We start from the raw sequence: 13,136 nt of genomic DNA, 5'->3' as shown, positions 1-13,136 counted from the left end.
CTATTAAATGCGTTTTGTACTTTTTTTTAAGTAATTAGTATTTAGTTCTTAGCTGTAAGTTAGTTAATTAGTAAGTTCATTACTTAGATTTTAAGTACAGCAATTCATATAGGGAATAAGGTAAATATTTTTTTAATATATATATTTTTAAACTACTGGTTTATTTACCAATTTAGATATTTTGTAGGTCAATTTTTTGGGACATTGGAAAACATGAGTAATTAATTATAATCGAAGTATAATCAGTGCCAACAACGACTATTATGAATGGTAATTATTGAACTTTAATTTTATTTTATTAAGTCAATTAACATAACTACATGATGAAACTTATTACCACCAAGATCTCTGAGTGCCGTGATTATATTTAGTATTTGCTAACTGACCAAAATTGAACATAAAAATAATTAATCGAATTAATTGTCACTTCTCATTAATAAACTAAATTTTATTTTTACAGCTTCAATGGATCAAAAAATCCTGTCAAACTATCGCTACTAATTATTGGTAAGTTGAATTTTTTTTTCTTATATATTGCTTCTCATTTACACATGATGAAATTTTAGCCACCAAGATCTATGAGTGCCGTGATTATTATTTGTATTTGCTAATCTGATTAAAATTTAAAATCTAATTTATTAAGTAATAAGAATTATAGTATTTAATTCATAAAGAAATTTTTTTTGTTTTACAGATACAATAAACAAGAAACTCGGAAAAACAATCATATCCTCCTCAGTCTCGAAGCATCATTTTGTTTGCTATTTGAATAATTTTTTCTAAGTCTACTCATAGACTTTTTACAAAGCAAAAAAACAAATTTTATGTTTTTTCTAATTTATAGTTTTTAAAGCCATCTATTTTAAAGCTGTAGCAATAATTAATTTTATGGTTCAACTAACAGCTGCTAGTTGCCGAGCTTGGCAAAATTGTCCCCTGTATGGGCCGTCAGGATCGAAGAGGATATACATTATATATTGGTAAGTTTAATTTTTTTTCTCAATTGACTCTAATTATTGCAGTTATTATGTTTATTTATGATGAAACTTAGTACCACCAAGATCTCTGAGTGCCGTGATTATATTTAGTATTTGCTAACTGACCAAAATTTAACATTGAATTAATTAATCGAATTGAATATTACTTTTTATTAATCAACTAAATTTTATTTTTACAGCTTCAATGAATCAGGAAATCCTGTGAAGCTGTTGCTACTTATTATTGGTAAGTTGATTTTTTTTTTCTTATATATTGCATCTCATTTACACATGATGAAATTTTAGCCACCAAGATCTATGAGTGCCGTGATTATTATTTGTATTTGCTAATCTGATTAAGATTAAAAGCTTAATTTATTGAGTGATGACAACTATATTATGTAATTAATAAAGTAATTTTTTGTTTTACAGATGAACTGAACAGAACACTTCCGGAAAAACAATTATATACCTTAGGTATCGGTAAGTTGAAATTTTTTTCTCAACTTACTCTAATTATTGCAGTTATTATATTTATTTATGATGAAACTTTTTACCACCAAGATCTCTGAGTGCCGTGATTATATTTAGTATTTGCTAGCTGATTAAAATTTAACATTCAATTCATTAATCAAATTGAATTTTACTTCTTATTAATAAGATTAATTTTATTTTTACAGAGTCAATGGATCAGGAAATTCTGTAAAACTTTATTATGATCATCATTTTATTATTGGTAAGTTGAATTTTTTTTTTATATACTTATATTATTTCTCATTTACACATGATGAAATTTTAGCCACCAAGATCTATGAATGCCGTGATTATCATTAGTATTTGCTAATCTGACTAAAATAAAAAATTCAATTTAATGAGTAATGACAATTATATTGTATAATTAATAAAGTAATTTTTTTTACAGATACAATCAACTAGACACTATCGGAAAACAATTACATACATTTCTTTATAGGTAAGTTAAAATTTTTTTTCTCCTTACTCTAATTATTACCATTATATTTATTTATGATGAAACTTTTTACCACCAAGATCTCTGAGTGCCGTGATTATATTTAGTATTTGCTAGCTGATTAAAATTAACCCCAAGCTCATTAAATTAATAGTTAAACAACCGTATAATTAATATAAAATTTTATTTGTTACAGATAATAATCACCAGGAAATGTAACTCGAGAATAAAATTTTATTAAGGTAATTTGAATATTTTATATCATAATTATTAATATTTTATTTGCTTATGGTGAAATATATAACCACCAAGATCGCTGATTGTCGTGATTATATTTAGTATTTGCTAATCTGACTAGTAATTACTATTGTCTAAAGTAATGACAATGAGAAGCGAAAAGCGTAAAAGTGAAAGTAATTTTTTTTTTTTTTTATGTTACAAATTTGACAATTGAATAAAAAAAATATCCATAACAAAACTAATAATAATTATACAGGTACGATATACCTTGTTAATATAAAGATATTATAATTTACAATTATTATTTTATTACTATGATGATATACGCAACCACCAAGATCTCTGAATGCCATGATCTTATATTTGCTACTTCTGAAAACAATGTCTCATTGCATCTACTTATATATTCATAACGACGTATTATTGTATGACGTGTATACTAAATAGACAAAATTATTTATGTGCAGATTTTAATCGGTGTCACGGAAGGCAATTCATCACACAGAAAAAAATAATTTATCGGCGCAAAAAAAATTTTGCATTATCAATTGAAAACAAAAAATTTCGTAGGATTAGAAAAAAATTTCTTGGCACAAGAAATTGGTTTTTACTCTAAGAAAATTTTTATTTTCAATTCTTAAGGGTCAGTTCATAAAATACGTCACACGAAATTTTATTTTTTTGGACCCCTTCCCCCCTTTGTCGTGCTATGTCACATTTTCTGTGACCTCCTCTATCGATATTGCATCACAAATGGTAGGTCTCTCCCTTCCGTATATGATATATGTATCAATTAATATTCACAAATTTCTATATTAAAAAAAAATCTATTATTTGCAATAAAGGAACTTCGATAAATTTTTTTGATATTGGGAATACAAGCGAACTGACTGTGACGAACCGCAGCGTTAGCGTTGACATTGAATAACAAATATTAAAAAAACCAAACAGTAAATATAACAAATTATTCAGCCATTATCACGGAAATAAATACGTAGAAATACATAGATATTTACAAATATGAAAAGAACGATTTTCTATCGTAACAAAAAAACTAAATTTAAAAAAAACCGAACGAAAAATTTGCAAAATTATTTGATGAGCTGCGAACGTCACGTTTCCTTAGACCCCCTAATCCTTCTTGTCAAAGTAAGCGACTCCACTCCCCCATAAGTGCGAACGTATTTTATGAACGGGCCCTAATGAAAAATTTCTTGGGGCAAGTAAATTTTTTTGGATCGAGTAAAAATTTTTTATGCCAAGAAATCCTTTTTTTATATGCAACTCATCTTATTTGTCATGGTAAGTCAACGTGTAGTATTTTTTCTTTATTATTATTATTTAAAAAAATCCTTACAATATTTTACTTCATATTTTTTGAATCTTGCAATGTTGTGCAGCCCTATTATTTGTTAAAAATCTTCAAAGAGGCTCCATTGATTGTCCTAGATTCCTTGATTTATTACCAATCTATGTACCTCCCATAAACTCTAGGACATACCAACCTTTTTACACCTGCTATACGTGCAACACTTCACCAGTCTGCCCCATTATACAGGTTAACCCTGGTATGTAATCACCTGGTCAATAGCAGCAAAAGAGCAAAATTTATCCGGATTTAATCAACCCCTGTCGACCAATGTCTTAACGTCTTTTATAACATCACTTAGAAAATGATAAACTTTAATTAAAGTACTGTAATAACGAGATTTTGATAGTATCACTAAATTAAGGCTATTCTCAGAAAGTGCCCCCCCACTTTTTAAAAATTTTCAATTTCTTTCAATTGTCATAAGCGTATAAAAATTTAATTAATTAATTAAAAACAAAATAAAACTTTAATTGAGAAAAGGACAATATAAAAATAATTTCACCGAGGTATAGAATTTAAAAAAATTTAATTACAGTTGATATCAATTGGGAGTCAAACAAAATTTGTTAAATAAATTGTAGCCTACAAAATTTGAAAACTCTAATTAAAAAATTGACATGAAGATTTTACTGAAATTTATTTAACAAATTTTGATTAACTTCCAATTGATATCAATTGTAAGTAATTTTTTTTAAATTCTGTATCTCAACGAAATCACGATTACGTTGTTCTGTTTTCAATTAAGGTTTTAATTTTTTTTAATTAATTAATTAAATTTTGATACACTTTTGGCAGTTAAAAGTCATTGCATATTTTTAAAAAGTGGGGAGTACTGTCTGAGAATGCCCTCAACGTAATGTAATGTAAACTTACAGTCTAAACTTACTTTATAAATATTTTTTTGCATATTGCTATTTTATATTAGATCTATATAATACACATATACATAGTTGTCACTCTACTATACTAAGTGACCCTGTTACTGGCGCAAGCTTTTGGGTCTTTGTACAAGAAATAAATAAATATCATATTTTATTTTAAATGGTTTTTGTCATATATGATAATAGTTAAAAAACTTTGTATGATTAGCACGATTATTACCAATTGCAATTTAAATTAAAAAACACTCATATTTTTTTTTTTTATAAATTATAATAGTATTGTCAACTAATTATTTACTTGTTTATTTATTGTTACAGGTTCAAAGGATTAATTGCGTTGAAAAAAATTCCTAGGTTTATTCCGTTGAATTATTATTATAATTAATTTTATAAATTCTTGAAAATATAAAAAAATACGTCTGTTATTAAAATTTATTTTTATTCTAAAATATTTTACTTTCAAATAAAAAATAAATCCTGAATTATATTTTTGTCTTTATATTTTTTTATCTTATTAGAGCAATCTTTTGAGTTTATTTACATAAAAATTTTACATATCCCAAGTGTGGAAAAACCCAACGATCTGGAAATTTTGACGGCTTTTTATTTTATTTAACATCGCTAGCATTTTTTTCATCAGAATTTTTCTTAATAATTCATTACTTCAATTAAATTCTTATGCAACAATAATTTTTTTTTTTAAATTAATAAATTCCTTTGTACGAAACTAATTACGTTAAAAATTATTGAATTATTTTTAAACTAAAAATAAATGAAAAAAAAAAAACTATTAAACCGTAACAAAGTAAATGTAACTGATATAATTAGTTTATTTATTTAAAATAATTTGTAAAAAATTAAAACAAGTAATTCACGGTCATTTGATGTTCGAGGTCGGTGTCAAGAATCCTGACTGATTTGACTACAGAAACTTGTATCTGAAGGTCATATAATTCACGGTTCATTATATTTTATTTTATTTCCTTACATCTTAAATAACTTTTTTTTTATTTTCTCCTTAACGACGTAAACCAGTTGTCCTTCCGGACAGTCTAATTTGAATTTTTTTACGATATCTAAAAGTTTGATCCTTTTTTTATTGGGATAATCAATCCCGTCTAGTTATAACACGTGTCTAATTAAAATTAATATTACAGACTATATCAAGTTTTGATTACCATTGATCATTTATTTATATCACTGTCCATGATAACACCTTTTTTGCAATTGTTTACATAAAAACCTTCATAAACAGGATCTAATAATTCACACAATGCGTTCATGGACAATATTTTTTATTTTTAATTCCAGAAAATTACACAATTTAATATCCATACTCATAAATTTATAAGTAGAATTCGTTTAAAAAATAATAATTTTATAACAAAAGTAATCTAACTTAAATATATAATAAATAATTTGAAAAAATATGAAATAAAAATATATATGGCTGCCATACAAAGTTCAAAAGTTCTGTGGTAGTAAGAGTTGCGGTAAAAAGATGATTCATACTCTGGCATCGAAGTCTCTCGTACATATGTCAAGATCATTAAAAAAAATAATATATATTAATTATATATTTGTATAATAATGATAATAATTATTGTAAAAAAGTATATTTACAAAGGAATCATTTTAAATAATAATTAAAATAAATTTAAATTTAAATACTTAATAAAATAAATTTTGAAAAAATTAACATTGCAATGACATAAAAAATTATAAAGTAAGAACATTTTAAAATTAAATACTGAGAATTTTCTTAAGATGCACGTAAATTTATTCATTATTAAGTTTATTTAAAAAAACTTCAAAAGATAATATATGATCCTAGTTAGCAGACAATTAACAATTTTCGAATTTTTTTTTACCAATTTAATTAAAAAAAAAAAAACTAAAAACATGTACATTTAGAAAAATAAAAAAACTATATCTGCAATTTTTTTTAATTTATTTTTAAAAAAATCCAAAAATTTTTAGACGCCGGCTAATTTATAAATGACCGTGAATGTAGGAGACATCAGACAAATTTAAAATTATTAATAAAGAGAGTAAATAATTTAAAAAATAATATTTTTAAAAAAATGCGCTTATTAATTTTCAAATTTTTTAAATATGCACTTTTTTTAAATTTTATTTTATTAATTATTTACTTTATTTATTAATAATTTTAAATTTGATGTCTACTACACTCACACATTAAAGTTAGCGGACATCTGAAAATTTTTAAAATTTCATAATCATAAATTAAAATGTTTATAAAATAAAAATAAAAAAATCTATGTGCAGATAATTCAAAATTCAGTACATGCATTTTTTGAATTTTAGCATTTTAATTATTTAATTTTTTTGTATTTAATTATAAATGTATACATTTACGCTCATGGCGAATTTTAGTATCTTAAGATAATGCGTAAATTGTCTAAATAATAAGACTGATAGCAGTACATAGACAATGATAAAATTACACTTACAGTGAATTTAAATAATAATTACAGCTATCAATATGTCAATATAAATATTTGCTCTTTGACCAGCTATTAATTCTACAATAATAATTAATGATTCATAGTATTTTTCTTCGTGGGTGCTAACAAAAAATAGTTAAGACGAATTGCCTGAAAAAAAGGTTTGCAAAACACGTTTGTGCTGATGTCCTGCAAAAAAAAGTAAGAATGACGCACGGTAATATCATAGACGAGTCTTTGAGATACTGAATATGAATACTGAGATGATTTTACGTATAGCAGACGTAAGCTGTGTGTATTATATAGAAAGATAGATCTCATTAGTATGCAGAGCGACAGTGTAAATAACATTTAACATGATCCCCATCAGCCCAGTCATGTCCACGAGTCAATGGAATGAGAAATATATATATGAAACGAGCGGGAGAGTTCGGCGAATTAGGACCCTTCGTCAGGTAATATAAAAGACGCGAACACTCCAGCTACAGCATCAGTTACTTCTTACTCTTGGTCGTTGGATCTCGTTAACGTACCGATATGAAGGTAATAATAAAATTTTACTTTAGCTTTCGTTTACTTATATAACTGTCATAAATTATTTATAGTTATTTTATCTAATTAGTTTTTATTTTTTATTTAAATTTTAAATAAGAAAATTTATCACGATACTGAAAAAAGCAGAAATTCAAAAATTTTTTATGAACAAAGAAATATTATTATACAAAATTTTGAAAAATTTTATGTATGAGTTTTTAAATTTATTTACTGTTAATTTTTATAAATTATTTATTTAAAAATAAAAACCTGTGGGTTTTAAATAATAAAGTAAAAATTTTTATGAGTGTGAATGTAGCAGACATCAGACAAAATTCAAATTATTAGTAAATAGAATAAATAATTTAAAAAATAATATTTATAAAAAATGCAGTTGTTAATTTCAAAATTTTTTAAATGTGCATTTAAAATTTTGTGATTTTTTTCAAAATAATGAATTATAAAAAAAAAATATATTTCAAATAATTGCACCTATAGTTTTTTAAATTTTCTACATGTGCATATTTATAGATTTTTTTTTTTTGTCATTAATTTATTGAAAAAATTGTTAATTGTTTGGTAACTTCAGGATCATAATAATTATTTATTGTTAATTATTAAAATATATATTTTTTTTTTAATAGGTCGCTATAATTTTTCTTGCCATTATCGCAGTGGCTTTGGCTGCGAATACTAAAATGTACACCAGTAAATTCGATGATGTTGACGTTGATGGTATTATAGGCAGTGATCGCTTATTAAGGGGATACGTTAAATGTTTGTTAGACAAAGGACCTTGTACAAATGAAGGAAACACATTAAAAGGTAAGTAATTATGAATTTAAATTTTATAAAATAAATATATAAAAATGTATGAATTTATAATTTATTAATTAATTAACTTGTTTATTTTATTTAGATATTTTACCTGATGCTCTTCGAACTAGCTGTGAAAGCTGCACTGAAAAGCAAAAGACTAAAAGTGAAAAAGTTATCCGACACTTGGTCAATAACGTAAGTATATTTATGTTATTATGTCACTCGATTATTTTATGTTAGTTTATTTTTATTACATCTACATTATTATGTATGGATTTATACTGAAACCAGTTATGTGATTAATGTTACACACCCGTAAATTCTCATTATTACATATTACATCTGTACGTTTGTATAAAAGGAAACTATTCCTTTCAAACCCGTTTAACTTTCACGTGTCCTAGTTTTTTAAACAGGAACGTGTGGGTATTCCCCAAAAGTCATGGCTCTTTTTTTTTAAATATTCAAACACAAACAAATATTTATATTATATAATAATTTTAATAATTATTTTTTAGAAAAAAGAATTGTGGGATGAATTAGCTGTCAAATACGACCCCAATAATGAGTACCGTAAGAAATACGAAGATCAAGCTAAAGCTAAAGGAATTAATGTTTAAATATTAAACATTAACTAAAAATAAATATTAAAAAAATTATTCTCATTTGTAAATCTTAACACAATTTACTGTTCTGCTATAAAAAATAATTAATGTACTACATTTATTATTAGTTGCTATTATGTGATTACAATGTACTTATTGTTTGTTGAAATGTATTAAAAAAAAATTTATTGTTAATAATATTGTTTTTTTTTAATTTGTTAATTTTTATTATATTGCTCAGGATAAAATAAATATTTAATTTATCGTCACGGATACTTCGACTGCGAGAGATAAATTTTATTTCTTAAAAATAGATTTTTTTGACTAATTATTTTGCATGATAGTAATTTATTGAAAAAATAAAATCGATACTTATTTACACAGTTTCCGATTAATTGATCAATTATTTTATTTTAATTAAACAAAATTCGTTTGAATCATGCCAGTAAATTGCAGATTTTTTATTATTACCAAGAAATTACATTTTTCAATCGGAAAATATTTATCAGTAAAAGTATTATTTTTTTAAAATTTAAAAGACAATAATCATGATACTGAAAGTAGCAGACGATCAAACTGTTATTAATTTAAGACGTCTTGTTTTTTATTTCAGAGTTATAACGCAACTTTAAAATGTCAAATTATATGTCAACATTAAGTCAATGTAAATTTAGTCATGAAAATTATTTTAAGAAAATAATTTAAAAAATTCATAGAAATATTCTTTTTAAATCTTTGTCCATATTTTTAAATAATTATTTTTGATACCTCACAATTTGTTAAAAAATAATTATTTAAATCAGACGTTTAGTATTTTCAGTATTAATATAAATAACACATTATACTATTAAAACTAATTAACAAGTTAATTTTAATTACAATAATATTACCGTATCCAAAAAAATTGTTGAAAAAGCGTTTATTCTAAACTTCAAAATGTGACACATTTTTTAAACGATATTTAAACTTCTGGAAATACAAAAAAAAAAACTGTCCATAAAGCACACCTGCGCTTTCGCGCTTGAGGTGTGCAAAACAATTGACTTAATACTATAAATGGGTTCCATGACAACTGATCCTCGACAAGTGATCACGCGACAAGATCCCACAGTCTAAATCCAACTGAAAACTGGTTCAATTGATCTTCTAATTCATCAGTTTCATCAAGATTTTCATAACTTTGATTATCATCACCTTCAAAAGCTTTATCTTCATCATTTTCAACCGAATGTCGGTGGGATCAATTTGTAGGGATCACTTGTGGTATAAAATTGTTTGGATCAGTTGACGGCATACTCTATAAATCAACGTTTTTTTTAACTTCTTTGCCTCTCTATTAAAATTTCTAAATTTTATAATTTTTTCCAGGTAGAATACTTCAGATAACGTTGATTTTGAACTATTTCTAAACGTTTTGTTTTTCTTTATTTAATTATTGGTTTTCCTCTTGAAATTTCAAGTTTAAAAAACGTTAAAAAAAGTTTGTCGTTGTGTCACGCTTTGAAATTTAGAATAGTAAACGTTTCTTCAACCTTTCGTTAACGATTTTTTTTACACGGGTATTTGTAAAAAATTTTCTCAAAATTAAATTCAGCATTACTTATTTATCTATAACTGTACATATGATACTGAAAGTAGCCATCAGAAAATTTTAAAATTTTTATAAACAAATTACATGCAACAGAAATAAAATTTTTACAATAATATCCACAAAAACTTTTTTTCTAGTTTTTTATATGCAAATTTCAAGTTTTTTCTGTAACCATTTTATTTGTTTATTTAAAATAAATAAATTTTTTAAATACATCTGCCGCTTTCAGTTCATACTTCACTTTAGTCGTAATTAATTTTTGAATAATTGTTTAATAAATTAACTACTTGTTAATTAAATTTAAATGAATCAGAGATACAAGTGACAAATTCATTATCATATTATATAATTCAGCGCAATTGAGATATTGATCAATTTTTTTTTTTTTTTTCATTTACTGATAAAAAAAACGTATATAAAATATACACTTTATTGATTTATTCAGATTATAAAAAAATTGTTACAATATTCATGAAATTATTGATAAATTTTATGTATTCAGTGATAAATATTAAGAGGTAAAAGTTTTATTTTAAGAGACACCTGTTGAAATCCTACGCCCTTTCTATTATTATTATTGTTGTTATTATTATTATTATTATTTGTAGTCGTAGTTGTAAATTGATCTGAGTTGTCTGTGAGTCTGTGATTTTATCAGTCAGTAATAATGGCGGTGGAATTATTATCAGGAAAAGTATTTATTTTAATAACTGGAGCAAGTAAAGGAATTGGACGTGAAATAGCAATTAAATTTTCCGAATTACTAGACAAAGATTCACGATTATTATTATTGGCACGTGATGAAAATGGTTTGAAGGAAACAGCTGGTAAAATACGTAATCATGTTAATGTTGACTACGTTAGCGTTGATTTATCTGTAGCAAAAGCTGATCAGTTGGCTGGTATTAATTAAATATTAATTGTTTATGCTGTTGTTAACTTTATTAATAATTTATTGATGTTTTTTATTTTTCTTCCAGGTATAATTAATAAATATGTAAATCCCGGTGAATATGATCGTGCTGTTGTTGTCCACAATGTTGGATCAGTTGGAGATTTATCAAAGTTTACTACTGACATGGATGATTTTGATGAGTGGAGAAAATATTACGATTTAAATGTATTTTCACCAGCTGTTTTAAATTCTGTTTTCATGAAAATTTTTGATGACAAAGTTAAAGCTAAAAAATTAGTTATTAATATAACGTCACTTTGCGGTATAGAACCTTTTAAATCTTTGGGTTATTATTGTACTGGAAAAGCTGGACGTGAAATGTATTTTAAAGTAAATGATTTTGTTTATTTATTTATTAGATAATTAACGTAATTTTTTTAGTATAATTATTTATGAGTGTGAACGTGGCAGATATGAGACAATTTTGAAATTACGAATTAGAAATTGAAAAAATAAAAATAAAAAAAATGCACCCAAGTAGCACAGAGTCAACTTTAAGATGTTTTTTAAAAGGACAAGACATATTTTTTTTTGTCTCAAAGTCATTTTTTTTGGTATAAATACGATATGCAAATGTTGGTTCTGGAGACAGAGATGAGTTGAGTTGTTTTTCCTATCTTATGTCAATTGAAAAGTCGTTTAGATGACTTATTTTACCACTATTTGTAATTTACTTTATGTCGTCACTTGTGTTAAGTCTTTCAAGTAGGTATTTTTTCGGTGACATAAATTTCTGATCGTTTTGTCAACATACTGATGTCTAATTGACAAGTCAAAAAGTAGCCTACAAACTGATATCTTATAGATGTCACAAAGGCAAGTGTGCTACCTGGGCACATACTGATTTTCAAATTCCATAAACGCGCATTTTTTTAATTTTATTCGATTCACATTTAATTCACTTATTTCAAAATTTAAAAAATGACAATTGTCAGCTACGTTTACATTCATAATTAATTTTATGATCCTGCGGTTAGCAGGATTTTTTTTCCACAATTTCATTAAAAAAAAAAAAAAAAAAAATATGCACATGTAGAAAATTAAAATAACTATAGGTGCAATTTTCTAAAATATTTTTTTTTTTAATTTATAAATGAATTCAAAAATTATTAGACGTCGACTAATTTCTTAATCCTGAAGTTAGCAGACAATTAACAATTTTCGAATTTTTTTTTCCAATAAATCAGTTGCCAAAAAAAAAAAAACTAAAAATATGCGCATGTAGAAAATGAAAAAATCTATAGGTGCAATTTTTTAAATATTTTTTTTTTATAATTTATCATTTTTTAAAAAATTCTAAATTTATTAAATGTCGACTAACTTCAGTATCATTTATATTTTCTAGGTTTTCGCTCATGAATTCCCTGAGGTGAATGTTTTAAATTATTCACCAGGTCCAGTTGAAACTGATATGCTGAGAACGATAGCAGAAACTGCTGCAGATATTAATACAAGAACAACTATGAGTAATACACGTAAAGAAAGAAAGCAATTGACTACTGATCAAACGGTTGATCGTCTTATTGGAATATTAAAAGAAAAAAAATATAAATCAGGCGATCATGTTGATTATTTTGATAAAATTTAAACAGTAAATAGACTTTTGTTATTTTCTTATATATTTACATAAATATTTTAACTATGACAAATTATTTTTTATACTAATTTTTTTTTTTTTTATAAAAAAACTTGCTGTGAGAAACAGTTAAAAAATATGTTCAGAA

At 24.7% G+C, this 13,136-nt stretch overlaps 2 protein-coding genes and 1 long non-coding RNA gene across 3 annotated transcripts; all 3 read left to right on the top strand.

Annotated features, from left to right (window-relative positions):
• Nucleotides 1–295: 295 nt before the first annotated feature.
• Nucleotides 296–5,737, top strand: LOC130664257 (uncharacterized). The gene is made up of 9 exons (XR_008989329.1): nucleotides 296–507; nucleotides 695–980; nucleotides 1,178–1,224; nucleotides 1,410–1,460; nucleotides 1,658–1,713; nucleotides 1,900–1,950; nucleotides 2,144–2,189; nucleotides 2,655–3,489; nucleotides 4,759–5,737. It is a non-coding gene; the product is annotated as an uncharacterized LOC130664257 (long non-coding RNA).
• A 1,565-nt stretch (nucleotides 5,738–7,302) lies between these two features.
• LOC130664256 (allergen Tha p 1-like) lies at nucleotides 7,303–9,064 on the top strand. The gene is made up of 4 exons (XM_057464130.1): nucleotides 7,303–7,451; nucleotides 8,087–8,267; nucleotides 8,362–8,456; nucleotides 8,780–9,064. The coding sequence occupies exons 1-4, from the start codon at nucleotides 7,446–7,448 to the stop codon at nucleotides 8,879–8,881; spliced, it is 384 nt and encodes a 127-aa protein (XP_057320113.1). The 5' UTR covers nucleotides 7,303–7,445; the 3' UTR covers nucleotides 8,882–9,064.
• A 1,779-nt stretch (nucleotides 9,065–10,843) lies between these two features.
• Nucleotides 10,844–13,090, top strand: LOC130664254 (sepiapterin reductase). The gene is made up of 4 exons (XM_057464128.1): nucleotides 10,844–10,975; nucleotides 11,066–11,359; nucleotides 11,438–11,742; nucleotides 12,758–13,090. Exons 2-4 carry the CDS (start codon nucleotides 11,125–11,127, stop codon nucleotides 12,998–13,000), a joined length of 783 nt encoding a protein of 260 aa, XP_057320111.1. The 5' UTR covers nucleotides 10,844–10,975; nucleotides 11,066–11,124; the 3' UTR covers nucleotides 13,001–13,090.
• The last annotated feature ends 46 nt before the right edge of the window (nucleotides 13,091–13,136 follow it).

The sequence above is a fragment of the Microplitis mediator genome, chromosome 2 (genome assembly GCF_029852145.1).
Source record: "Microplitis mediator isolate UGA2020A chromosome 2, iyMicMedi2.1, whole genome shotgun sequence".
Classification (NCBI taxonomy): Eukaryota; Metazoa; Arthropoda; class Insecta; order Hymenoptera; family Braconidae; genus Microplitis; species Microplitis mediator.
This window is presented reverse-complemented; position numbering and strand designations above follow the sequence as displayed.